The sequence below is a fragment of the Lemur catta genome, chromosome 5, assembly GCF_020740605.2.
Source record: "Lemur catta isolate mLemCat1 chromosome 5, mLemCat1.pri, whole genome shotgun sequence".
NCBI classification, from domain to species: Eukaryota; Metazoa; Chordata; class Mammalia; order Primates; family Lemuridae; genus Lemur; species Lemur catta.
Window position 1 is genome coordinate 7,597,285 of NC_059132.1, and position 27,757 is coordinate 7,625,041.

Sequence of the window (27,757 nt, forward strand, 5' to 3'; positions counted from 1 at the left end):
GGGTGCAGGCCCCTCATATTAGGGGCAGCAACCAGCCACCCCCTGAGCAAACCTTCCTGCTCCCAACTCACCCAACCAGGCCAGAGGCACAGTCATCCCACCCCTGTCCAGCTGCCCCCCACAGCCTCAGGGCCCCTCTGTGATGCTCATCTGGGTGTGGGAGGCCAGCCTGAGCGGGGACACCCCCCAGGGCACAGCGCAACAGTTCCAAAAAAATAGAGATTTGTATTTTTAAAAAAAATTAAATAAAAGCCCAGCTCTGCTGATAGGCGAATGTTACCCCCAACCCCACCCCACCCACCCTTTGTTTCCCTGGCCTGCACCCCCATCCCACCACGGCCCCAGGGGTATTTACAACATGGAACAATAGAGGCCTGGGGTGGGGGCACTGCGGCAGGGAGGAGGGGGCACAGGGCAGGTCCCCCCCAGAGGGGTCCCCCAAGACAACACAACATCAACGAGAAAAGTTGCAAATCAGGCAGAAATGGGGACATCATTCCAAGGTCCTTATATACAGACACTGCATGACCAGCAGGGAAGGGGGGGCCCAGATGGGACCAGGCATGGGCACGTGGCAGGCAGGTGGGCCAGCCCAGGAGCATTACGGGAAGAGGAGGCCTCCACTCCACTCCCACCCCCGTCCCCACCCTACCTTTGGTAACAAAAGCCCTTCAGGAAGCCCCTGATGGTCAAGAGTTTCCTCTGGGAGTTCCCAGGGAGAGGGGCTCCCCAGTTCAGCCCTGCTTCAGGGCTAAAATTGGGCATGCTATCCCCGCCCTGGTCGGCCATGCGGGAAACAATGAGTTAAAAGTGTGCTGCCCACCCTTGACTCCACCGTCTGCCCAAATCCAGGGGGCACTCCCTGGAAGTCGAGGGAAGGGAGCCCAGTCACTGTGGAGGAGCGGTCCTGGGCATCAGCTGGGGGAGCCCCACAGAGGGGAAGAAGGAGCTCCCGGGGCTAGGCGATGGAGATGGGGGGAGAGGCCCTGGACCCCGCGTGGGGTAAGGGTCAGCGTGGTCGTGAGGCCAGTGCTGCTCCGCACTTGGGGGCCCTGGCCAGGAAGTCCACACTGGAGGGGTCAAGACTGGGGGCCCTGGAATGGGCCCATGTGGGAGCTGGCCGGCGGCGGGGGACAGGGGTGGCCGCCGGCCAGGAGGGGGCTCACAGGTAGATCTCGCGCTTGGCCGTCTGGGCAGATGCCGGTGTGGCTGCGGGTGGGAAGTCCGAGGTCTGGGTCAGGGGGATTTCCTCCAAGGTGGCCGAGTCCTTGCAGGAATCATGGCTACTGTGGGAGAAGGCACTGTAGGAGGGCAGGAGGCGCACGGGGGCCGTTTTGGTGTTCCGGTCTTCCGGGGGGCTGGGGCTGCCGGCGCCCGCAGGCTCCTGCCCTCCTCGGTCCTGGTAAGGCACGAAGGTGGAGAGTTTGAGGGCGCTGTTCTTGGTCCGGCGGCTGGGAGACGACTGGCCAGGCATCCAGCACGTGTCGGAGTGGCCAAACTCGCTGCACTCCCGGGTACATGTGCCCGTCATGGCGACATCAGGCAGAGGGCGGAGATCTGCAGAAGAGAGCAGGGAGGCTGGGGTCAGGCACGCAGCCCGGCAAGCTCCGCTCCACGGCCTCCTGCTGGCATCTGCACCCTGCCTCAGAACAGGGGTGCCCGCCCCTTCCTGCCCACTGAACTCACAGGCACGCACACCCCCAAACAGACACACGCCCTCCGCCATCCACCAGCCCACCAGTGCCCCCTTTCTCTCCCTCTGACACACACACACAATCTATCCTTAAATAGACACATTCCTTCTAGCCTCACCCACCCTCCAGTGCTCTTCTCGCACACCCACCAAATCTGCCCTCAGACAAATGCACAAACGCGCACTCGTCTCCACGCTCCATCATCTACCTCCAGACAGGCCGAAACATGCAAATCTACCCTCAGGGAGGGCTGAGGGAACCCCCACCCTCATTGGAGGACACGATCAGAATCTCTCTCTCTCACACAGATAGGCACGGACACATGGTCTACTACACCGGGCACCTCTGCTCTCAGACGGCACCTACCTTCCTTCTGAACCCCGTCCGGCCTCACATGCTCCCGCTTGTCCTAAACCCCCACCCCACCCCACCCCAGCATAGCAAGGCTTTGCTTCAAAGCTGTGGAGAAGGGATAGCTTCGGTGTGGGGTGTTCGCATAGAAGCACACACTCACACCCACAAGCACGCTCATGCAGCCCCTCCCCACCTGGCTCTGGTCCCCTACACCAGCCGCCACCCTTGGCCTTGCCCCGGCTCCCTGCCCAGAGCACCCACGGGAACAGGAGTTGGCCGCCTGACATCAGCAGTAGCCGGTGTGGTTGCTGGGCAGCGGGGGTCTCCATGGGAACGGCTAGACCATGAGCACTTCCTGTCACAGCTGCCCTGTTTCGCCCTCACTCAGGGACAGCACCAGGCAGTGACCCCCCCCCCAGGGACATGACTGAGCAGCACAGCCTGGGGCAGGGGCTCCCCTGGCACTACCCACCCTGGCTTGGCCTCCTGCCAGGGCAAGGTGAGGAGGGGACAGCTCTGTTGTTAACCCTCAAAGTGCCAAGGCTCTTCAGCTCAGGGCAGAGTTGGGGGGCCCGACATGGCACGGAGCAGAGGATGGGTACTGGGTGGGCGGGGCTGGGTGCTGGGCTGAGTCCCACAGACCCCAGACCCCACAGCAGCTCCCACATACCTGACACTCTGCCTCAGGGCCTGCTCCGGCCAGCTGGCTCTGCGCGGGCACAAAAAGGACGAGACGGGCATGAGATCACGCATGATGGGGCAGATGTGGGGACAGAGGGCACTCTGAGACCTAGGCTGGGGAGTTAGACAACGGTCCTGTGCCTGAGGGATGGGGAGTGGAACTTTCCATCTTCTGGGAGGAGAGGAGGCTATGGAGGAGGGCGTGAGACCCAAGGCCAGCTCCAAGTTAGAGTCTTTCCATCCCTAAGGCTCGTTCATTCACTCTGCCCCACGGGCTGCCATGGGCACCTTCACACACACACGGGCACAGCACCCTACTGCACACACACCTTCCAACCGCACGCCTCCCCATCCGTTCCCCTGCCCACCTCTGCTCCCAGACCCCCCTCTGCCATCCCCCTCCAAACCTCTCTCAGACAGGCCCCTTCCTGCCCCTCGCCAGACCTCCCGCTGCTCTTCCTCAGCCAGACCTTCTCCCACTCCTCTCCCCAGGGGATCATCATACCATGCTCTGAGCTGCCCACAGCATCCAGGGCCCACTGTCAATTCTCAAGGCCCGCCCACCCTGTTAGAGGACCACCATCTGCCTTCTCGAGGTTTCCTCACTGTTAGCTGAGCCTTCTGGCCACCGTCGTCAGGGTCCCCGTTCCCAGGGAGGCAGCGTAAACACAGTGCTGAACGCAGAGAAACCTGGGTTTGAATCCCTCCCAGGTCTGTCACTTCCTAGATGTATGACTTTGGGCTAGTGACTTAACCTCTCTGAGCCTCAGTTTCCTCCACTAAAGTGGGCACAATAAAGTCCTCAGATCAGAGAGTGGTGTGAGGATTAAACATACACCTGAAAGCACTGAGCACGGTGACTGCTACTGAACACACAGCAAGAACTCAATAAATGAAGGATTCTTTAAGGTCTCGTCGCTGTTCCCAGGCTTCTCCTCATTCCCGGGGTGCCGTGACCATGCTGGGGCTCCTCACCGTTCTCGGGGTGCTCCATCTCTCCTATGCTGCCGTCGGGGGTGGTGCGCTCATAGTGATCCTCAGGCAGGGCCAGGGGACCCAGCCGAGGCCCCGAGGATGACTTGCTGGATGGCGTCTCAGACTCCTCCAGGCCACTATCATAGTAACTGTGCTGGGATGGGTCCTGCAGCTCCTGGGCCTGGCTGGTGGCCGAGAAGGTGACACGGCGGTGAGGTAACTGCAAGGAGAGAGAGAGTCACTGCTGGCCAGCCCACCTGCCCCGTAAGGCCCACCACCACCACACCAGCCTCCAGCCCCAGCCAAGCCTCCCCCAGGTCTCAACAGCAACCAAGAAGAGGCCCAGCCCCCAGCACAGCATGGTCCCCCAGAAAGCAGAGGGCTGCTCCTTAATTCTAGGACAGCTCCCAGTACAGCCAAGCCCACCCACTGAAAGTCCCAACACAGCGCAGGCCCCAGTGTTATTATAGCCCCTGGGCCACCCCAGTAACCCGGATCCAGTACAACCACTTGTTACAGCGTAGCCCTTCTAGCTCTAGCCCAGCTTCCCAGTATCGGCACAGCCTCCCTTTGGTTTTAGAACAGCCCCTAACACAGTGGAGCACCCAGCACCAGAGCAGCACAACACCAGCCAACTCTCCTAATTCCAGCACAACCTCTAACCACCAGCACAGCCTCCAATTTCTAGCATGACTTCCTAAAAGCAGTACAGACTCCTAACTCCCAAACAGCTCGCCAGTACCAGAACAGGCCCCTCAATTCCAAGCAGCACCCTCCAAACTCTAGCTCCTCACCTGTCTCACTGCTCTGTGACTTGCCACTGCCTCCAGCCAACAGAGGAGCCAACCTCTTCCTCACCCTCTGCTCCCCTGGTCTAGAACGCTGTAGGCAGCTTCCAGACTCTGGCCCGAGGTCCCTCCCACTTGGAAGCCCCCACCCCTACTTGATCCCCCTCCTGAGAGGCAGGAGAGTGGAAAAAGGAGGGAGAGGGGGAGGAGAGGGAGCCGGATAACAAACCAGGGCACCTGGGGGAGGGCGCAGAGAACAATAGACACTCCTGTCCTCCAGACTGGGGAAACAGAATAGTAACTGCAGAGGTGAGGGCCCTGCGAGCAGCCTGGGCATGGGGGGAGGGCACGGCACCTATCAGAGATTGGGAAAACTAGCCTCCCATGGCGACTCCTTCTAGGAAATAGGAAGGAGCTTCTGGGAGGGCTGCTGGCTTGGTGGAGCCAGACTTGGAGGCTTGGACTGAGGGCTGGGGGTCGGGGGAGTGGAACGGTGACAGGCTACTCCCAGGCAGCATCCCTGTCTGCCTGCCACAGGTTAACGATCGGCCCAGGAACCTGGCAAGCTCAGCTTGGCACTTGGCACAACCAGCCAGCCACCCAAACACCCACCTGGGACTGCCACTGGTTTTCTTGCCAACCAGAAATTAGGAGTTGTGGAGGGCGCAGACCCAGGGCCCCTGGAGGCCAGGGTGAAAGCAGCCAAAGCCCAGGAACCTGCTGATGAGTCTCCAGGCTCCTTCCAAGTCTCCACGACTTGGCAGTGCTTTGTCTTTACCCTCTAACCCCCTGAGGCAGGTTATGAAGATGGCTGGGGGGAGGGGGTCCCAGGTCTGCAGACTCACCCTCCTGATAGCCCCACACAATCTCCGTCCCACTCAAGGCAGCTGGGATGGAGGTGGCTGTCAGGACAAGGAGTTTCAGAGCTGTCAGGAAGGCAGCCCAGAACTGCTTCCCCACTTTGGCTCCCACCTCATCTTCAGGAATAGGCAACCCTTCCTGGGATCCATGTTGTGATCCAAAACACTGAAGGGTCTGGGTGGTGACCGACAGGGTCCCCAAAATCGACCTGGACATTTGGGGCTGGGAGGTTGTAAAGGAACACATTCCACCGGGTGTTGGGTGAACAGGCTCCAGGGGGGTTCTGGGAGGCACAGGATAGTGTGGCTGTTGGTGTTTCTCTTCCCAGTTCTTTGAAGACATCGGCCAGCATCCCTCCCTCCCTGCAGAACTGGCACCCGGTAATTGAGGGATTCAGCCCTGCCTACTCAGCAAGTCACTTGGTCTCTTTTTCCAGGATTCTTTTCTGTAAAATGGAGGCTTGGGTTATATTCAACACTTAATGTTCCCTTTAATTCTAAGACTATCATTTTAAAAGCCCAGATCCAAAATCTCTCCCAAACTCTAGTCCTGAAGTTCTAGACACTTGCTGATAATTTCCAGTTGGCTATCCCTACTGGTCCTTCAGATTCAGCACGTCTGAAACCAGATTCTTTTCCTTCCATTAGCTTCTGCATGGGCAATGATGTCGTCACGATTCCATCATCCAGACTCAGAAGGCAGATGTCTATCTGGGAATCTTGGAAGCTCTCCGCTCATTCCCCATCCTACCTCATATCCAATTTTCCCTTGAATCCTGGGGTCCTTTCTCCCTAAACTTAGCCAAATCCATCCATCTATCATCACCCCCATTGTCACCATCTTAGTCCAAACCTTAGAGGTTCAATCTTGTACTTTCAAGTCTAGCCCCTTTTAAATCCACCATACATTCCAGGGAACTTTCTAAAACTCAGTTTATCTAAAAAAATTCATGAGCTTTCAGAGACTTCCATTTCCTCTTGAGGAACTTTTGGCAAAGCATCCACATTCTCTACAACCTACAGTTCTTCCAGTGTCATCTCTCAGCGTTCTCTCACACCCTCCACTCCAGCCAGAATATTCCCCTTTCTGCCTTCTCCCTGCCTCCAACTTGGTCATGGTCACACCTGCCCTAGGAGTTTGTTCACAGCGACCCCTGGTAGGGGGAACCTCCTGCCCAAATCCAGCTCATCATGGACAAGCTGGCTCAAGTTTCACATTCTCGTCCCAGAAGCCCACTCCCACGTCCTATGCAAGTCCCCATACCGTGCTCCTCAAGGAAGGGAGGAGCACTGTGGTCAAATAAAATTGGAAACCCCAAGAGTTAAACAAAATTTAACAGATTCCCTCTTTCTTGCAGGGTTTTGCAGAGTCTTTAATGGCTAATGTGATAGTGAATCTCTTACTACCAAAACTAACTTAGTCAAGGAACTCCTTTTTTAAATAGCATAATGGATAATAGCTGACTTTGGAAATCAGATTTCCTATGCTTTGTGTTTGAGTCTGGCTCCATCACTCACTAGTTTTCACTTCTGTAAAATGAGTATTAAAATGACCTTTATCACAAAGAGTTATGAGCACTGAATGAGCTAATTCACATAAGAGCTCAGCATGGTGCCCTGCACCTAGTAAGGACTCAAAAAATGGACGTGAGTAGTAGCAGAAGTAGCTTCATGGAACAAGTTGGGAAACGCTTCACTATAACACTTCTCACTCAAGACTCTCAATGCCTCGTTGTTTCCCTTGTATGTCTCGTACGGGCATGACCACTTTTTTCAGCAGAGTCTAGGATGCAATAGAAACTTAGCCTATGTGTGTTGATGACAACAGGTGGTGTGGTTTGCTCCATGGATGGGTTGGGACGGATTAAGCCAAGTAAGGAACAATCCCTCAGTGTCAGGGAAAGAAAAAGAGATGAAGGCACTAGAGGAATAGGAGAAAGAAAGCAGGGGCATCAAGGTCTGAAATGGAAGAGAAAGAATGAGAGGTCAGGAGTTGTTGGGGGTCACCCTACTGATGCTGGATTTGTCCAGGAGACAGGAGATGTTACTGGATCTCACTCCTCCAACAACTCCAGGAGGTTTTACTCCGGGAGCACCCCAGGGCATAGGGGAGTTTGTGGATGGAATCAGAGGAGAGAGCTGAGGCCTTGGACCTCCCTGGAGTATCTCAAGCCTCTTTAGTCACCATGGAGATAGGTTGCCTCTGGCCTCAGAGACTCCCCCAGGACCTGAGGCCCCTCACCCACACTTTAGCCTTCCTACTCGCCAGGCACAATCAGGGACAGGGTAGACCCAGGAGAGCAAGAAGTGAGAGACGAAGAGAGAGAGAGAGAGGCAGCAGCCCAGGGTGGCCAGAGCAAGGAGCTGAAGGAGCGGAGGGAGGTGGCATCACAGGCAGGAGGCAGAACTAGGAATCCTCTGCCCGGACCCAGGGAGCCCTAAGAGTGGGGTGCAGAGCAGGTCAATGCCAGTAACTTGGGAATTCCCTCGCCTTCCCAGACCCTGCTTTCCGCAGCCCAGGCTGGTGATGGCAGTGGGGAGACACGGGGCAGGGCTGGCTAATTGCTGGGTGTTGAGTGGTGTTGGGATGAGGAGCCTGCGGAAGGGACTTGGGGGAAGATCTTGCTCCTGGGGAAGGTGGCGGGCATAATCAAGAGGTTCTCTGTCTTCACCAAGGGAGGCAGGGTGAACGCCACCAGGTGCTCTGGTCTGAGGTCTGTCAGATGTGACTCCATTTGGGCAGACTGGAACAATCAAGTCTCAGACAGCAGTGCGGAGCGGCTCCCCCTGCTCTTTCTCAGTGAAGAGTGTCATTCCTAGGGGGAGGGCCTCACAGCATGCGGTGAGGGGACACTTGCAGGCACCTCCATTTGAAGGCTGGCCAGAGGGCACTTTCCCAGACACAGATGGACTGGACGTGAGGATGGGGAGATGGTAAGCTAAGACAGGGCTGGGGTAGAGTGGGCAGGTCTAGGAAGTGGCAAGGGGCAAAGGGAAGGGAAAGGGAACTTGAGGTAGGACCTGAGGACCAAGGGCTGCTTCCAGTCTCTCTCGCTTCTTCTCTCAGTTCCAGGGAAATAAGAAACCAAAACTCCAAAAATAGAGAACTTTATTGTCAGGGACGAGTGTTTGGGGCTAGGGAAGTGCAAGTGGGGCCCAGCCCCAGGAGCCTGGTGGTGAGGAAGAGGTTAATCTACATATACATAGAAAGCACAAATGGGGAGGCCCCCCCCGCCCTGGCAGATTCCCACCTGGTTACCCACCAGGACCCCAGGCCTCCTGTTTCCCTTCTAGAGAAGCACCTATGGGTGGTCTCAGATAGAGACCTACGTTTGGGACAGACTCCTTCCCTGCCTCCCTCCCCACTTCTGCTCACCCACCCGTCAGCCCCCACCCACAAGACCCAGCAGCTGGTGCAGTGTCCAGGGATTTAACAAGCTGCAGACCTCTCCCCAGTAGGGCGGGGCAGGGCAGGGAGGAGACCACAGAGCACACCCTCCCTTCATTTTCCCTCAGCCTAATCCCCATGCCTGGGTGAGGCAGCAGGGTCATTACCAAGGCCCCAGCATCCCTGTATCTGTGGCCCCGCCTCCCACTGCTGGCTCGGGCTGGCCCCCACATGGGCTGGTGAGCGTGGCAGGCCCGATACACCTGCTCCATCACTCCCACACCTCGGTCCAGATGGCCCCATGGTAGGGATGGGGTGGGGGCCGGGGTGTGCTGAGCCGAAAGGGCTGGCCTACCTGCTTGCTGGGGTATTTGGGGGGGTTGGTGCGGTAGCTGTAGTCGGAGTACTGCTCAGAGCCCGTGGACGTGGTGTCCCCGGTGCCCACAAATGTGTTTGCAGGTGGCAGGTCCTGTACCACCTGGTGCTTCTTGGAGGCCGAGGGTGACTGGGGCTGCAGCTGGATGGAAGGCAGTGGGGAGTTAGAGCGGTAGTGGCGGCCCAGGTCAGGGCTGCCTGGTGGGTAGTTGAGGGGCAGGTGGATGCGGGGACTGTCCCCAGGGGCATCACTCATCAAGTTGAACTTGAGGGACTTCTGCAGCCCGGCCTCATCCTCATCCTCCACCGGCTTCACAGGCTTCGGGGATTTGCTCTTCTTGCCCTTGCTTTTGTTTCCCTTGGAGGCTTTGCCGCTGGGCTTGGGGGCGTACAGGTCCTTGGTCTCCTTCTTACCAGCCTGGTAGCCACTCTTGGCTTCCCGCTGCCGGCAGTAGCGCACCAGCACCGCCAGGGCAATGAGCAAGGCCACGGCCACCACACCGGCCACTACACCAAAGAGGATGTTGCCACGCTGCTTGGAGCGCTCGTATTCCGGGTCCCCAGCAATGTCAATATCCAGTGGCGTGTCCAGGCTGTGGCCCAGTAGGGTCTCCAGCAGTGTGCGGTTGGCCAGGGTCTCATTGACATAAAGGTGGACCAAGGCTGTGCCATAGCGTGGGGGCTTCCCTCGGTCACTGACTTTCACCACTAGGCGGTGTAGCCCGTGGTGGCGCCGCTCAATCTCCTTCTCCAGGGTGATGGCACCTGAATGTGACCCAATCTGGAAGAGTCCATAAGGGTTGCCACCAGTGATGCTGTAGGTCAGCTCAGCGTTGACACCAGAGTCAAAGTCCTCGGCTGTCACCTGGCTGACCGTCTCACCAAGACGTGTCTGGGGGGTCAGCAGCCGGTGGGAGGTGTTGGAGGGGGCAGTGATAAAGGGTGCATTGTCATTCTCATCCAGCACATTGATGGTGACGCCAACGTAAGCTGAGCGAGGTGGGACGCCACCATCCACTGCTTTCAGCTGGAAGGTGTAAGTACTTTGGTGCTCTCGATCAAAGCTCAGGCTGGAGAGGATGGTGCCTGTGCCATTCTGGATAACAAAGTCACCATTGTCCTGCTCCACAGAGAGCTGTACCCGGGCATTCTCCCCCTTGTCTCCATCAATGACAGTCACCATGCCCACTGGACTCAGTGCTGGCATGTTCTCCATCACTGAGAAGTTGTAGCCACTCAGCATAAATTTGGGGTCATTGTCATTGCAGTCCAGCACATTGACGAGGACAGTGGCTGTGCCCTGGAGGCTGGGGCTGCCCCGGTCAGCTGCCACCACCTTCAACTCATAGCTGTCCCGCTGTTCCCGATCCAGGGATGTCTTCACCCGAATCTCTCCAGTCTCGGGTGAGATGGTAAAGAGGCCCTTGGCGGCTGGCTCAGGCTCCAGAGAGTAAACCAGCTCGGCATTGGAGCCGGAGTCAGCATCGCTGGCAGTGACCTCAGCGACCACTTCTCCAGGCTTGTTGTTTTCTGAGAAGGCAACCTCAGTGATGCTCTGAGTGAAGACAGGCGCGTTGTCGTTGACATCCACCACCTGCACCTTGAGGGAGTTGGTGCTGGAGAGTGGGGGGTTGCCGGAGTCCACAGCCACAATCTCGATGGTGTAGTCTTTGACCTTCTCGTAGTCCAGTGGGGTGGTGGTCTGCAGGAAATACTTCTTCTTGCTGTCGCTGCCCGTCTCACTAGCCTGGCGTAGCTGGAAGGGCACATCACCTGCCACCACACAGGTGACTGCTGCATTCTCTCCCTCGTCTCGATCAGATACCTGCACTAGGGCCACAGCTGTCTCCTCCGCTACGTCCTCTGAGATGTTAGCCATCCCATCTTGATGAGTCACTAGCCCTATGCCCCGGATCTCAATGGTGGGGGCATTGTCATTCATGTCCTTCACAGTCACAACTACCTGGGCACGAGCACTCTTGGGGTTGGCACCTCGGTCCTTGGCAAGCACTGAGAAGCGCAGGGTGCTTAGGTCCTCACGGTCCACAGGGCCCTGGACAGTGATAAGTCCAGTGTTTCTGTCCAGTCGCAGAAGACGCCTCACAACTTCGGGCGCTTGATGGAACGTGTAGTCGATCTCTGCATTGGCACCTTGGTCCGAGTCATTGGCCTTCACCTATAGGGCAAGAGAGTATAAGAAGAACACGGATGGGTTAGACCACACATAGCAAATTAAGGGGCACCTGTACTGCCAATGTTTTTTCCAACTAGTACGGTAGATACAACTAATCCAACATGGAACCCTTCCCAAAAGCCACACAAGTACCGCCCTTTCCCAATTCCAGCACTCTGGCAGACATCAATAACCTATTTTCCTGAACAGCCCAGATGCAGCCTGCAAATCCTCAACAGTGCCACAGGCAACTACTAGAGACGGGACTGGGCAGAATTAAACTCTACCTGTCATTCCTGTACAAGTGCACACAAATACGGTAAGAGGATGAGGATCCAACTAGCACCTAGGGAAGCCCTTTCATCCAGCTGAACTTGCCTCTAACCCTTCTGAAGGATGGAAAGGTGTGAGTCGCAGAGATGGTGTGTATGCATGTATGTATGTGTACGATATGCACGCATGCCCATGTGTAAGTGTGTAATTGTGTGAGACTGTGTGATTACATGAGAAAGTGTATGTGTTTGCGCATGTGTGTGTGTGCATGCATGAGTAAAGAAAGACCCACATGCCCACCTGGAAGCCACAGGTGAGGGGATTTCTTTTGAAAGCAGCCAGGTAGGGATGTGGGTCAGAGGGAGTCTGCCAGGCCCGGCCCAGCCACTGCTCTGTCAAACCGGGGAAACCTGTTTCCGCAGCTCCTTCTCCTCCTGGCTGGCGCTGGCGAGGCACCAATGTGAGGAATCCGGCCTGAGCCTGCGGCCAGGAGGGAGGGGTTGGTGCAGGCCACAGAGCCTGCTGGCAGCAGGCTGGGCTCCCAGCACCGAACAATGAACTGTCTGTCCCTTTGCAGTGGGCACGCCCTCCCACGCCAACTCCAACTCGCACTCGCCCGACTCTGTGCAAACACGGTGGTAATGGGGCCACAGGAACCAGGTGGAAATGGCCATGAGGTCCCACCAGGGAGAGAGAGACATGAGGACTAGAGCTGAGTCCCAGCCAGGCAGAATGTGATGGCTGTGGGGGGAGACAGGAGAACAGGCATAACTTGGCAGAGTCGCTGGGGAGAAATACGGAAGAGTCCTGGGTTCAAATCCCAGTTCTATCACTTCCCAAAGTAACTGTATGACTGGCCTTAGGCCAATTATTTAACCTCCCGAAGCCTCAGTCTACAAATGTGTAAAATGGAGATAATAAGAGAACCTACATCATAGGTTTGTGGTGAGGATTAAATGGGATAATACATGAAATAATGCCTAACACTGCCTGGCACATGGAAAGTGCTCCCTAAGTAACATTTATGTCTCTTTTTGTCCATCTACCCCTCTGTCCTCCTATCTGCCCATCTCTGAAGAATCAGTGCTAACACAGTGCTGGGCACTGCACCTAGTGGGCCCTCAAGCCACTGTGAGTCCTCTCTCCTTCCCCTTGGGAAGGGGAACCCCAACTATACTCCCCAGGGCTTTTTCTACAGTGGAGACTACTGGGCGGAGGTGGGGGGGGTTCCCTAGCCGCCCTGGTCTCTGCTCGAGTCTGTGAGTGCCAAACCCAACAGCTTCTCCCCACCCCAGCCTGGCTGTCAACAACTTTGGGATGAGGATCCCCCTACCTCCCTGTCTCTAGATTGGTCACTCAGCTTCTTATCTGCCTCTTGCCATCTTATCTCCCTGTCTACGTCTCTATGACTCTTGGCTTCTGTCTGTCCCCCGTCCTCCCTTAGTATTTATTCTTCCTCTTTCCCACGGCCTGTTCTCTCCCATCTTCTCTTTTCAACTTTGTCGACCTCTCAGCCTACTCTCTGCCCGAATCTCCGGCTTCTCCCTGGGGGTGGTGAAGCTGGCCCTGAAGCCAGGCTATTGGATGTGGCGAAGGTGGGCTCTGAAGCCATCAGCTGTTGTGATATCAGGCATGTTTCCTAATCTCTATGGGCTCAGTTTCCATCTGTAAAATGGGGATAATGCTTACCTTGCACTGTAGGGATTAAACGACACAATACACACAGTGCATTTAGAACAGTGCCTGGCACCTAGGCTATTATTACTTGTCATCCCTGACCATCTGTCTCCCTTTTGATTCCCACTCTATCTTTTCCGGGTTCCAGTCCACCAGCTGAAAATACCAGCTAAAATAAAGGCCGAAACTCCCACCCATCCCCCACTTTGGCTTGAGGACCCAGGATGGAGGGCTCCCCAAGGGTTTCCCAGGATGGGTAACGGTGTCCAAGGCAGGGTGAGCCTTTCTTAGCTCCCTCACATCAAAGACAGAGGCAGCTTCAGCCCATGGGGAAGGAGAAAGGAGCCCGGGCTGGCAGGAGGCCAGGGGTGAGATGACAGCGGGAGATACACCCACCTGTCTGCAAGGACGCTTTCTTTGCTCCCTCCCAGGCCCCAGCCCCACCAAGCTGTCCAGCCCCTGGGGCAGTTCCCATGGAGCGGGATGCTGAGAACTTCAACGGAGGCAAGTGACCCCCCACTGTGCCAAGCACCCCACGCCCACAGGTGCTCCATACCTAGGGGTAGCTGCAGGTGTACAGACACCCAGCACAGCACAGTTTTTCAGAACTGTGAGGACCCATCTGGTTAAAATGATCTCATTTGACTTTGCCAGGGGGCGGCAAAGTGAGGCTATGTCCTCCAGCTTCAGGAAAACCTCATCTGGCTATAGGGAAACCGACCCTGGCTGGGAAGACATTCTCATCTCAGGAGAGATTTTACCTGGATAAAAGGTGATTCCTTTGTTCCAACTCAGCTCATCTATCTGGGGAATAAGGATCTCATTCGACTGGGGAGAAAGTTTCACTCCTCAGAGTTTCCCCAATTTAAGTCTGCCTTGGAGGTCGGGGGATGACTGTTCATATGCTATAACACTGTCACCTAAGTAGCTTGATAAAGGAAAGTAATATCACCTGTTGGGGTAGGGAAGGGGGGGGGGTTTGTGGGAAGGTCTCTCCTGACTGAGGCTGGGGAGAAGGGGTCTCCCAAAGTATTCTGGTAGTTTCCCCCCTAAGTGAAGGAAACGCTCACCAAGTTGGGGTGGGCTCCCATTTCTAAAGGCTGGTTTAACAGTTAGATGGAGGGGGCGTCTCACCTGGATAACCGAGTGGCCTATAGGGCTATTTTCAGAGAGTTCAGCCTCATAGGAAGGCTGCTCGAACTTGGGGGCGTTGTCATTGGTGTCAAGCACGGTGACACGCAGCAGGGCACTGCTGGCACGTGGGGGGCTGCCACCATCCTGCACCTTGATGGTGAGATCATAGGAGTCCCAGCGCTCACGGTCCAGGTTGCCCATCACAATGAGCTGTGGCTGCTTTTCCTCCTGGTCCTCCGCCACCTGCAGCCCAAATAGCTCCTGGGCCTCAGGCCCGGCCTGCAGATCATAGGATGCCACGCCGTTGGGGCCGGCATCGCGGTCTGAAGCCAGCGGGATGGGGAAGAGTGAGCCGATGTTGGTGTTCTCGGGGATGGCCAGAGTGATGACTGGAGAGGCGAAGTTGGGCGTGTTGTCGTTGATGTCCTGCACTTCTATCTGGCCCTCTAGCAGCCGGGGGCTGCCGTTCTGCACGAGGTCCGTGATAGACACCTCAAACTCCAGGATGCAGGGCTCACCAGGGAGCTGGTTCTGGCATTCACGGAGCCCCTCGCGGTCGATGGAAGTCTCAGTGGTGAAAATGTCACCTGTCTTGCCATCCACTCGAAGGTACGGGGCACCTACCTCTAGTTTGTACAGGTGGCCCACGTCTGGAAAACCATAGTCAGCCGCGAGGCTCCCAATGAGGGTGTTGGGTGGCTGTTCCTCTGGCACCTTGTACACTACCCGAGTGGCGTGGCCTGGAGATGGAGCCAGCAGGAGCAGCAGTGCCAGCAGCAAGGGGGGCAGCAGCAACCGTTGTCCCCCAGGGCCCGGGCTGGGCCTCAGGGGCCCCATCCTGGCAGGCCCCAGAATCAGGAGGGCTGCAAGGGGAAGAGGCAAAACAGAGGCTGTCAGCTGGGCAGAGGAACCCGGCCTGGGGGGCTGCCGAGAGCCAGCCCCTACCCTCCCTGCCACCCTCATACACTACTCTCCACGAGCAGAGTCAGTCCCAGCACAGAACCCTGATTCCAGAGCCCAGAGCCCAGAACTCTGAGTCTCACCCACGGCGGGTGTAGCAGCTGTGTCTGCCCCAGCTGGAGGAGCCGGTAAGAGGCCCCAGCAGGTCTGGAGCAGCTCCCGCCCATGGAACGCCCTCACCTACCTGACGCTCCTCGGCCATGCCCGGCCCGCCCGCTGCCCTCCTTCCTTCTTTTCCTCCCTGCTCTCTGCTCTGTGCTTTACCCAACACCTCCTTCTCACCAGCATCCTGCCTTAGTCACCCACGGTAATTACCCTGATACTGAGATAGGGAGAGAGAGCAAGTGCAAGAGTGAGGCCTCAAGCACCCCCCCAAGTGGAGTACCCCTCCCCACACACATGGTAGGAAAGAGACACAGGTACCCCTTACGTGCCCCACGCCCTGGGACCATTACTGCATTCAGGTTGGCTGGAGGGAGAGGGGAAGACGTCTCATTTCTCTCCATTCTCAGATGCTAAGCCAGTGCATGTATATAAGGTATGACATCTCAAATCCCCTTTTTCTGACAATAATCACCCCAAGTGCCCAATGTTCTCCACCCCCATAAAGGGCCAGCTTGAGTTGGGTAAGGCCTGTGACAATGGTTAGGGTTGAGAAATAGGTTTTAGCCCTCCCGACTCCCCCTCAGAGCGCATGCCCCAGAGCACACGTGCACATGCACATACACAGTTCCCAGGGCCCCCCTCCTCTCCCCGCTGCTGCCACGGGCAGGTGTGTGGAAGAAGCCAATAGAGGTCAAGATTGGGGTCAGAACTGTGGTCAGGGCTGACTGCCCCTGGAATTGGCACTGGGAGCTGCCCTGGCCTGTCTTTAGCAACTGGGAGCCCAGCAGGTCTAACTGGGACAGAGCTGCCGATGACACCACCAGCCTTTCCCTGCCCACTGCCCCCACCCCACCCCTTCACACACCCTCTGGTCTCTAGATGAACATCTGGCTCTTATTTGGTTTCTATCCCCACATATTATCCAGCCCTTTACACCTGGCCCCTCCCCCTCCCTAACTGGTTCAGTCCCACCTCACACCTGCCTCTCCCTGCCCACTCTCAGATCCTTCCGGTTAGAGCTCTGCACGCCCTAGCCAGCCACAGCTGCACCCCCCCCACCACCACAATAACCCACTTCTTCCACCCATCTCCCTGGCTTTGGGGCTGTGCATTTGCAGATTCCAGCCATACCTGCCTGCTACTGTACCAGTTTTGACTGCCCTCCTCCTTCAACAAAACCATGGCCAGCCCCTCCTCTGTTCACACCCAAAGTCTCTGGCCTAGCATTTTCCGCAGAGGGCTCTGGTTCAGTCTCCTTTCCCCACTTCCCCACTTAGTACACACACCTGGAATACCCACCCCAGGCCCTGCCGCCAACCACATCCATCCCACTAAGGCAGGCTCTGGCCCCCAGGAAGCCTTCCCAGGCCTCCTCAACCCCCGGTGACCTCTCCTCCCTCCAACTCACAGCCACTTATTGTCTGCTCCAATCCTGAGGCAATGAATCACTGGGCTGCCTGGGACACCGCCCACTGGTGTTGTTCAGCTCCAGTACTGTGCACCTATTCCTGTGTCCTCCGCCATCTCTCCAGGCAGATGCCAAGCATCCTGGAGGAAGGGGCAGGTCTCTGTGCGCTCACTCACCCCCCCGGCCCCCACTGATGCACCTTCACAAAGCTGGGCACGCTGTAGGTACTCAGTCCTGCATTCAACAAATGTTTCCTGGGTACTTACAAAGTACCAGGAAATGTCCTGGGCACTGAGACACAGCAGTAAACAGAGTGGTCCAGTCTGTCATGACAATGGTACTAACGCAGTGACTGTCAATTTTTTTGGTTACTTCTCTGTACCCATCCGGCACATGTAAGGCAGCAGGGTGGAGAAGAATAAGGGCTGTGGCATCAGACAGCTTGAGGCAAACCCCAGCTGCCCACCTCCTGGCTGCATGACTCAGCAAATGATTTAGAGCCTCAGTTTCTTCATCTGTAAAATGGGAATAATACTACCTATTTCCTGGGGGGTTCGAGATGATGTGGGCTAAATGCCTAGCATAATGTACTTAACAAATGAATGGTCTCTCAAAGCACCTATGTACTTGTTTGGAAAATTTGTTGTCTTTCCTACAAGACTCTAAGCAGAGAGTGGGAGAGCCTCTACTTTGTTTACTCCCTCCTCAGGGCCTAGCTCTGGACCTGGACCTGGCACACAGTAGGTACTCAAAAAGTAAGCCTTAAATGACTTATTATTTTAGCACCCTGGATGGAGCCCATCCTGGCACTTGCTGTGTGGCCATTGCTTGTTGACTTGCTTACTGCCTGATTTCCCTACTCCACTCAGAACCTGCTAGGGTAAAATTTAAGCCTTCTCTCTTTAGGGCACATAGTAGACGCTCAGCAAATGCTCACTGAATGCACAGACTCCTTACACAAGTCAGGACAAGTCAAACACTTCACCTCCTTCGTGTGGCCTTCCCTAAGCACAGGCCCCTCCCTGGTCACTCCTAGGCACTAATGTGTGTGAGGCCGTTATCAGATTAGTATGCATGTTTGTTCCCAGCTGCAATGTTAATGTTAAAGGAAGTAGGAATTTATCTGATATTCCATCTGATCTACCCTCCAGCTGCCTGACCTCTACCTGCATAGACCTGGCACAGGGCTCACCTTACCATTTCAACCCAAACACCTCCCCAGAGGACTGTCACCAAAGAACTTCATCCCCTTCTGGGCACTGTATTCTGCTGCCACCTTCCTCCACACACACACCATGGGATCGTTGTGTGCCCCAATTCTCTGCATAAGTCTTGACAGGTTAGGGGTTATGTGGGAAGTTCACTGGAGTCACCCTAAACCTGACCAAGAGGAGAAATGGGGTAGTGACTGCTGGCCTCTTATTCTGTCCACACCAAGTATATGTAACCTTTTGGGGTCATATCCCCTTAAGAATTTTATGAAACCAAGGCAAAGATTTTTCTGAGAAAAATGATTGTTTACGAATTTTGGCGGCAAATTCAGAGGTCCATGGTCTGGCAGAGTCAGGGTGACTGATTTGTGGCTGCTCCAAGAGCTACAGATTAAGCTACTACCTAAAGGGCTTTCTTCCTCATCTCAGGGTCACAACCTGAGGCTCTCATCGTTCGGACCTCCCAGGCAGCACAAGCAGAGCTTTCCTGTGACACTACCCACTCCACACACACACTTTCCCTCACCCTTAGAAGATCCCCGACCTTCAGCCAGCATAAGCGTCAGGAAAAGACTGTAGAATCTAGCTTCTGAATTGGAAAGAAGAGAACCAAGGAGTAAATGTCCAGGTATGGGATGGCGGGGGTAGGAAGAGCATGGGGAAAATGAGGTTGGTGGAAATGTTACCAAGAGTGGGGGCAATCGTTGAACAGGGGGTTAAGGCTCTCAAAGCATCTGGAGAGTCACTTCAAAATGAGGATTATCAGGCCCCACCCTTAGGAATTTTGATTACAGAAGTAGGACCTAAAGAAACCCCCAGGCAATTGTGATGCAATGGTCCAGACCTTCTGAGAACAATTTCTAGGTCCACAGAGTTAAGAAAGAGCCTGAGGTCCTGTAAACTCTATTATCATCACCTTCACCATCATCGTCCATCACTATCATCATCTCAGCAAATACTTACTAAGATTTTACTAAGTGCTAAGTGTTTTACACACATGATCTCATTTAATCTTCCTAACCTTCTGAAATGGGTATTATTTATTATTATACCCCTCCCAATATTACAAATGATCAAACTGGGGTTCAGCAAGAATAAATTAATTGTCTTAGGTCATAGAAGTAGTACAAGGAAGAGCCAGGATTTGTGAAATAAGAATGCTTCTTTGCATCCCAGAGTCTGGGGGAAAGGTTGGTTGTGGGGAGGGAACAGAAATCCCTGAGGCTGGAAAATGTTTGTTATGTCCCCCTATACACACACACACACACACACACACACACACACCCCATTCCTGGACTGCCAACCTGCGTGGCAAGAAGGGAAAGGGAAAGAAGGGGCCTAGGGTTCAAGGACTGAACAAGCCCAGGCTTCCCAGGCTGTCACTGTTTACCCAGAGGTCTGAGGGATGCAGAGAGAGTTAGAGCAGCCTGGAAGCAGGAGCAGCAGTGAGGCTGCTGTTCCTCACCCCTGCCTCCACCATCCCTGAACTTTGTCCCCACCAGTTGGGTACTGGGAGTCATTAATCCTAGACGGCAGCCTTTGAAGTAGTGCCTTATCTGCCCTTCCCCAGCCGCTGGCTGCCATCCTAGGCAAAGGTGCCCCACCTCCACCCAGTGATATGGGCACCCAGGACCCTGAGAAGCCAGAGCCTCAGAAGGGACAGGCACAGGGACCCATCTCCCTTAGGGCTAAGGAGCACAAGAGCCATGAGGGGTATAGGAGTGAGGGATGAGGGGACAGAGTCCAGGAAAAGCCAAGAGAAACACCATCTGTGTCAACATTTGGGAAGAGATGAGGAAAGAGGTGAGGATTCACCTGGAACCTTCATTTCCAGCCCACCTCAGGGACCAAGGTCCACTTCTTGCTGAAAGCTGTGGCCAAAGAAAAAACACACAGAGGCAGCCATCACTGTCCCAGTGACCAGGTCAGTTCTGACCCCCTACCCTCACCCCAGCACTGTTACACAACAGCCACTGCCGCAGGCACAAAACACCAAGGGACAAAGGGACTGTCTGGGAGGGGAGGGTAAGCAAGTGGGGCTGTGTGGGGTGGAGCTGTACAGAGGCCTCCCACAGTGAGCAAATGCACAGACCTCAGCTCTTCCTGCCTCTCCCACAACCCTCTATTAGCCTCTGCAGGGCTTCTGGGCATCTGTGTTCTTGAGTCAGATTGGTGGGGTTCAAACCCTCGATCCACCGTTTCCTAGCTGTGTGATCTTGGCCAAGTAAATTTACTTTTCTGAACCTGTTTCCGTACTGTGAAATGGCAATAATGAATCCTGCCTCTTGAAATGATTTGGGAGGATTAAATGAGATCTGCTGCATGCAAGGTCTATTATATCATGAAAGACAGATTTTTTTTTTCAAAGTCTTCCAATCACTGAATAGAACATTTTATTTCCAGCATCAGGCACTTAGTAGGTGCTCCTTGGTTCAATGAATAAATGAGCTAATCCCTTGCCAGCTGGCAAGTCCTGTGATGACAAAGATGGTACGTTTCTTACTACAGCATCCTCACCACCCACCACTGGCCCTGGCAGATAGGAGGTGCTCACCGCATTGTAGAACAGGACATCCCTCTTCACCAACTATCCTGGCTCATGGCAAGGGCAGCTCTCATCCTATATTAGAAGGGTCTCCTCCTTTCCCCCACCCCTCCCCCACCATTGGAGGCCCCCTCCTGGCCCTCCTACCCCATTCGTCCCAACAGTTAGCTCACCACTCACTCTTGGCCAACTCCCCTACAGAATTAGCCACAGTGGCAGCCCGGATGCTAGAGGGACCCCAGATCAGAAAGACACCCTCTTCCAGCTGAAGTTCCTTCTGAAATTGGGAATGGGGGGAACCGGGGTAAACTAAACACAGCCAGAACTGAATCCAGACCTGCTCGCCTACCTGCCACACCGCCTCAGGACACCTCTGGAGGCCCCTTCTCATCCCTGTCCCCAGAATCCCAACCCATGCCCTAGGCTAGTCGCAACCCACCCCCACCCCCACGTCAAGAAAGTAACACCAACCCGCTGCCACACACATCCAGACCTCCGAGTTGTCACAAATACCTTCTGGGTGGCCCCCTTCGGGCTGCTCCCGAGGGTTGACCCAGAGCAGGTGCCGGAAGGCTCCCTGCGTCTTCCCACACGAAGTGCCGGACCCTGCGGGCCCGAGCAGCCCCCAGTCGGCGCCGCCTCGGTCAGCGGGCGCTCCCAGCACACACCCAGCGCGCGGAGCGTCTCCTCCCAGAGGACGCCGAGTATGTTGGGGGGGGGACGAGGAGACGGCGGCAGCTCCTCGGGCTCGGGCAGCCCCACCCCCACCCCGGCGGCGCCTGGCCTCCGGGAGCCCCAGGCAGGGCGAGGGCGCGGCGCGGTGAGAACGCGCCTCGGCCAGCGGGCCACTTGCGGCCCCCGCCCCCAGGCCGCCGCGGGGAATCCCTCCTCCTCCACATCTCCGGCCACAGCCTAGGGTCTCCCGCACGCCGGCGCCGCGCAGAGCCGCGCAGCGGGCGCCGGGAGGGGGCGGGGAGGGAGCCGGCGCCGGAATCACAAAGCCGCGAGCCAGGCCGGGCGGGGACATTCTCTTAAAACCGACCCTCTCCAGGCGGGTGGAAGGGGGTCTTTGCCCCAGGCTCAATCCTTTAAGGCCTCAGCGCCGCCCCCAATCTTTCCAGTCAGAAGGAATAGTCGCGGACCACTGCTGGGGAAACTGAGGCCAGAAGTCGGTGCAACGGAGGGGAGCTGGGGGGGAAGGGGTCCGAGACCATCTAGCCTGCAATTTTGCTCCAGCACGTGCCGCGATCTCCCTTCTGGCCCCAGGGCCTAGCCCGCGAACGCAACCGGCCAGCAGCGGGAACCCGACGGAGGGGCGCCCAGGTGTGCGGGACCCAGGTGTGCTGGGGACCCAGGTGGCGCGGAGAACTCAGTTAAGTGGCCCGAAGAGGGTCGCGATCACCGCCCCAGGCTTGCAACCTCAGCAAAAGAACCTAGGGCCCTGGAACCCCGGGGACGCGGGATGGCAGGGCCAGCCAGGTCCAGCTAGTTCCCGGAATACCGGCCGGTCCGGCCCGTGAGTGGGGGCTGGGGAGGCGCTGGCAGGGAAGCCGGCTGGCCCGCCCCAGGGCTCCCGGTGTGCTGAAATTTACAATAACAATGTCGCGATTTAGGTGAAGGAGCTCTAGGGGCTCTCAGGGCGACCCCAGGGGGGTCTCCAGACAGAATGTGGCCTTCGAGTAAGAGGAACAGAATGTGTGTATTTGTGTGTATGCGCTGCAGGGTGTAATGTGACACTGTTGGTGTAAGGTGTGTGTGTCACCCAGTGTTACGATGTGTGAAGCAGTGGATTCTGTGTTTGTGACCGTGAGGCGCTGCTGTAGGTGCCACTTAGTGTGTTAGGGTGTGTGCTGTCAAGACGTGTGCTGAGACGCTAGGTTGTGTGTTTGTGTGGGTGCAGTGGCGGGGGGGGGGGGGGGTTGCAAGGAAACCTGTGCTGTGTACCTGTGTGCCGGCCCAGGCATGGGTAACATAATTTATGTTAGGGTGTGTTCGTTAAAGGAATATGTATGTGTGTGGGGGTGTCATGTTTTGAGTGTTCATCTAGCGAACTGGATCGTGACACTCGTACCTGAGGGAACGAGATAGTGTTTGTGTATCCACGTCGCGGAGTATCACACCCGGTTGTGTTGTTGCTCTGTATGGCCACGGGTTGTGTGTCCGTGCTGCTGATCGTTTAGACGCTGGAGCGGATTCTGAGCTGGTGACGGAGCCCCAGTGGGCGCTGGTGTGCCGGAGGTATGTCTGTGTGCACATATGTACGGATGTATGTATACGTGTATATATGTGTCCCTGGTCTGGGCCTCCGGCTGCCCGCGGGGAGCTGGAAGCGCCTGAGTGAGCCGAGCTGGTCGTCCAACAAGTGTGTGTGTGTTGTGACTAAGGGTCCTTGCTTGCTTCGTCCTCGGGGAGCCCCCCACCAAACTGGGCGCTGCGCGCTTCCCCAAAACCATCCTCCATGCCGCGCGCTCCTGGAGTCTCCTTATCCCCGTCGCTCCAGGCGCGCCCGGGTGCGGGACGCGGGGGCTGGGGTCCTGCTCAGCACCCCCTCCCCTTTCTCTGCTTCTCTCCGCGGACCTTGGAGGCCAGGGTGCCCCGATCGAAGCCCCCACTCCGTGCCCCCAGCCGCCCCCACTTCAGCCCCCGCGCCGAGCACAGGCTGGGCCCCCGCGGCCTCGCTCCGCTGAGCGCCCCTCCCTCGGCTCCCGCCGGCCATGGCCGCTTCGGGCCCCGAGCCGCTGCCACCTCCACCACCGCCGGATCCTTACCCGCCTCGGGGCAGCGCCGGCCGCCCGCCCGGTTGTCCATGAGCCGCCGCCGGCCCCGGCCCGGGCTGCGGCTCGGCACGGCTGGGGCTGGCGCTGCGGTTCGGGCTCCGGCTCAGGCTGGCTCTGGGCGCAGCAGCCCAGCGGCTTTGCGTCCGCGCCGCGCTCCCGCTCCCCGAGTGTGTGAGGCGGCGGCGGCGGCGGCGGCGGCGGAGCCAGCAGCGAGCAGAGCGCACAGCCCGGCCCGCCCCCTCCCTCCCCCCTCCCTCCTGGCCCGCCCGCCTCCCCGCCCCCCCTCCGGCCGGGAGGTGGAGCTCCGGACCGCTCTGGTCCCGCTGGGAGGGGACCCGGAGCACCGCTACCCAAAGCCGGGACCCCCTCCTTTGCCATCTCCCCGCTACCCGAGACCTGGACACACAGGCCGCCCCCCTCCTCTGCTCTTCACCTTGCACTTATCCCACCCAAGCCTCCATCTAGGACCCCTCCTGAATTCCCCTCCTTACCCTACTCAAACACCTGTCCTCCACTCTGCCCCCTGGGAAATCGAGGCAGGGGAAGTGACTCCCCCAGTGCCTTCTTCCCTGGGCAGCTGCTCCTTCAGATTCACCCTCGTCTCACCCAGACCCCCAGACCACCCTGTGTGGCCCTCCCTCCCCACTGCGCTCCGGGGAAGTCCACCCCTCCCCCTCTGGCCGAAGCCGCAGAGCGGTCAGCTTCGGTGGCCGCCGCAAGCCGTGGGGGTGGGGCTCTGGAGGGGACCGGGGGAGGGGAGGGTAATGGGACCCGCGGGCTCTAGAGTGAGGATGGAGGAAATATACAAGTGTGAGGATGAACTGATGCGCCTGGGCTCCGGCTATTCGAGGGTCCCCCAATCACCTGCCCTCGGGGCGGCATAGTCGTGTGGCCACACGCCTTACCAGTGACATATACACATTCACACAGAGTCACACGGGTCCCTGCCCCGCAGGGCCGCGCAGTGTCACGGCCTGTGTCATACGCCCTCTCAGTGCCACACGCTCCCTGTCACACTCACACTCACCGAATCACACACGGTGTCACACGCAGTGTCTCACGCACTCCAATACTCGGTTTCTCCCATTCAGGTCCGGCTCTCTGGCGCCACCTTGAGGTCTCTGAGCAGCTTGGGAACTCCCTCCCCTGCGTTCAGGGTTTGGTACCCGACTGCCAAGTGCCCCAGTTCAATAGGACCTCCTCCTGCCTTACCCGCTTATCGGCCAAGGCGGAGTGTTCCAGGTCAGGAGAACGAGGAAGGCTGTCTCTAGCAAGGCCTGGTGCTGGGTGTGGGAAGGCCCTGATTATGGTATGACTGGTCGCTGGGCCTTCATTTTCATAGCCTCTGGCTCCTCATCCCTGTCCTCCCCGATTTCCCAATACCTACTAGTCTTCTATGCCTTATCTCTTTCTTCTGCTTCCTCCTCTTCCCAGCCTTGGCCTCTCTGTGTGGGATACTCTCCGAAGTAAGATGGGATCTCTGGCCAGCTAAGAGGGCAAGCAAGGAATGCCCACGGACTCTCCCAGAGCAGCATTCCCCACCTGGACTCCTTTTCTGGCCTGGGCCCGGATCTAGCCCTCAGCCCCAGCCCTCAGCCCCAGGAGCCCTCGTGGGGGGCTCTGGATGGGAGATGGGGTAAACTGGTGAAAGGAGGGTCTGTCCTGTAAGTGGCTTCTCTCTGTCCCCTGCAAAGTTCATACTCTCCCCATCATTGAGCACAGCTCTGAGGAGGGAATCCGTGGCCCAGAGAGAAGAAATCTTCCACAGAAGAGCTGCCCCAGTCTCCCTGCCCCCAGCATGTGCCCGCTGCCCAATGCAGCAAACCCTCCCCGATCTGCTTGCTGGGAGCCATTCAAAGGCTCCTCTGTTCTCCTCCCTTGCTCAGGGCTGAGCAGGATCGGCAGCCACTGAGCTGGGCAGGAAATGCTAATCTCCCAGATGTTCTCCTCCATCCTCCCTGCTTCTACCACCATCAAACCCAAATTCTGCACCAGTGGTAGGAGCAGAACCGGGCCAGGGCAGCAACACCAGGATGTGCCTACCCTTCTGCTTCCCATTCCCTCCTATCCCAGCTGCTGCGCTGGTCTCCGTGAGGACCCGAGACGGGGCAATGTAGAGATGGGAATTGCGACCTGTTCTTCGCAGAAGGGAGGGCAGGCAAGAGGGCAGGGACTGGGAAGAGGATGGTTGGAGAGGAAGGGAGGTGGCATCTGAAGAGGAGAGAAGCCACACTGTTGGCCCTGTACCAAACTGGGAGGAGGACCTGCTTGGCAAGTGGAGCACTGGGGGAGGCTCCTGAAGGTGATGGTGCCTGAGTTCCAGCTGAGACTGTGGCCAGAGATTGGAGTTGGGTGATGCCAGGTGTGGGACTAGTTGGGATGCTTGCTGTGATATGTGTGTGCCTGGGATGGACTGTGCCTAACAGGACTACAATGCTGTAAGGCCTGGAACTGTAGTGAAAGGCTGTTGTCCCTGAATGCAGCTGGGACAGTGCAGCCAGGCTGTGACGCTGGTGTGCCTAAGGCTATAGCTAAAGACAATCAGATTACCCAAGAGGCTAGTGCCAAGCTGAGTGTGTACATGTGTATGTGTCTGTGGGCATGTGTGCATGTTGAGGGAGGGCTGTAACTGAAATGCTGTTGGGCCTGATGCTATAGGAGTGAGGCTGGCATACCTGACACTGCTATAGCTGAGCTGTTTCCTATTAATGTGACGTAGTTGGGGCTGTAGCTGGATCCATTACCTCAGTCCTTGGAGATGAGAGGCTGTTGCTAGGAGCCTGTACCTGGGAGGCAGGCTGTTACCTGGGATAAGAGCAGAGCTACTGTTGTGTATAAGACTGTAGCCTGTGATGCTATTGGTCCTGAAGCTGTGGCTGTGATGACAGCATACTGGGGATTGGCTATAGCTAAGATGCTGTTGCCCAGGATTGTGGCTGGGCTGTTACTGTGTGCAGGACTCTAGCTGGGATGCTGGGATGCCTGCAGCTATAGCTCTGAAGCTCAGGTGTAGCTGGGAGGCCATTTCCTGGTAATTTAGCTGGACCACAGTTTTGTGGGGGCTGTAGCTAAGAATCCTTTGTCTAGGAGATGAGAAGCTGTTCCCTGGGATGCTGTTCTGGGAGGCAGGATGCTACCTGAGATGGAAGCTGATCTGCTGTTGGAGATGATCTACAGTTGTGCTTAGGATGGACCCCGAGTGGTTGTTGCTGGGTCTGTGACTGGCTGGGTGGGAGAAGGCGAGTGAGTCCTGCCCTGAGGTCTGGGAGATGCCAGGAGCCCTAGGCTGGGCGGGGGCTGCTGCTCTGGGGAGGCTTCGGCAGCTGCTCTGCTGTGGAGCTGGGAAGCCTGTTTTCATTACTGTTTTAACTCTTTTTTTAACCTTGTTTTTCTCTCGGCTGCACTTTCGCTCACTCATTAATTTTGGTATTTTTCTCACGGTGCCTCAGCCCCTGTCACGGCTGCCATGGCAACAGTAGGCAGTGTGCACAGTGCCAAAATATCTGATCAAAAAATAACCAAAATAAGCAAACACCAAGACGACTGTGCTGGGGGCTATGGCCAAGGGAGAGCCGAAGGCTCAGATCCAGGAAACCCTAGGCTCCCAGGGGACCTTCCCTGTCTTCCCCGGGGAAGCTTTGCTGAACCTTCCGATAACCTGGTAGGCACCTTCCCAAGGGAGCCCCCCAGCATAATCTACCAGGACTCAGATATCCAGCAGTCTCCAGCCTTGCCTGAGGTGGGAACACTGGGAGAGGGTGAAGGCTGGGGCTCCCTTCCCAGGAGCTGACAGACAAAGCTTCTAAGAAGCTCCTTACCTGCTCTAGCCACATACATCTGCACTCACCCACCCATCCCTCTTCCGGCCCTTCCTGCCTTAGAGTTATTACCCCTTCTCTACCCGCTAGCCCCACTGGACCACCTCCGTTTTGCTCTTCTCATAGCCCAACATCCTGATGGGCTGCCAGCTACACCCCCCCACCCCAACTTCTCAGTGGAGGTACTAGAGAGGGTGACCATAAAAGTACCTTACCCAATGCTCCTAAGCCTCTGGCCACCTTTAGCTTCGCCTTCCTAAGGGAGATTCCTAGGCATCCCTAAACACTCATACCCCACTCTGATTTCCCCTCCGATTTCTTGGGAGCCTTGTAGTTCCCTGGAAGCCTCCTTTCAAGTGGGCATGTCCCCAGGACGGGGAAAAAGATAGAGCCTTATGTGAGGTAAGAAGAGGCAGAGCTCTTGGTATTATCTGTCTCCCTTCTTCAGCCACTGATTTCCCCTCTGAGGGCTTGTCTAGATGTCTGCAGCACTGGGAATTGGGGAAATGAGAAGGAGCCCCTCAACTCTGTCTCAGTCACATCACTCAATTACATCTCTGT

General features: G+C 56.7%; 1 protein-coding gene across 3 annotated transcripts; it reads right to left on the reverse strand.

Annotated features, from left to right (window-relative positions):
• Positions 1 to 226: 226 nt before the first annotated feature.
• On the reverse strand, positions 227 to 23,551 carry PCDH1 (protocadherin 1). 3 transcript variants are annotated; one of them, XM_045551081.1, is made up of 6 exons: positions 23,370 to 23,551; positions 14,373 to 15,235; positions 9,096 to 11,291; positions 3,705 to 3,924; positions 2,719 to 2,757; positions 1,479 to 1,557 (listed from the first exon to the last, which is right to left on the reverse strand). In XM_045551081.1, exons 1-5 carry the CDS (start codon positions 23,407 to 23,409, stop codon positions 2,732 to 2,734), a joined length of 3,345 nt encoding a protein of 1,114 aa, XP_045407037.1. In that variant the 5' UTR covers positions 23,410 to 23,551; the 3' UTR covers positions 1,479 to 1,557; positions 2,719 to 2,731. The 3 variants fall into 3 exon arrangements, with proteins under 3 accessions (XP_045407035.1, XP_045407036.1, XP_045407037.1); XM_045551079.1 differs by lacking the exon at positions 2,719 to 2,757 and having other exon boundaries at positions 227 to 1,557; XM_045551080.1 differs by lacking the exons at positions 2,719 to 2,757; positions 23,370 to 23,551 and adding an exon at positions 21,115 to 21,271 and having other exon boundaries at positions 227 to 1,557.
• Positions 23,552 to 27,757: the final 4,206 nt, after the last annotated feature.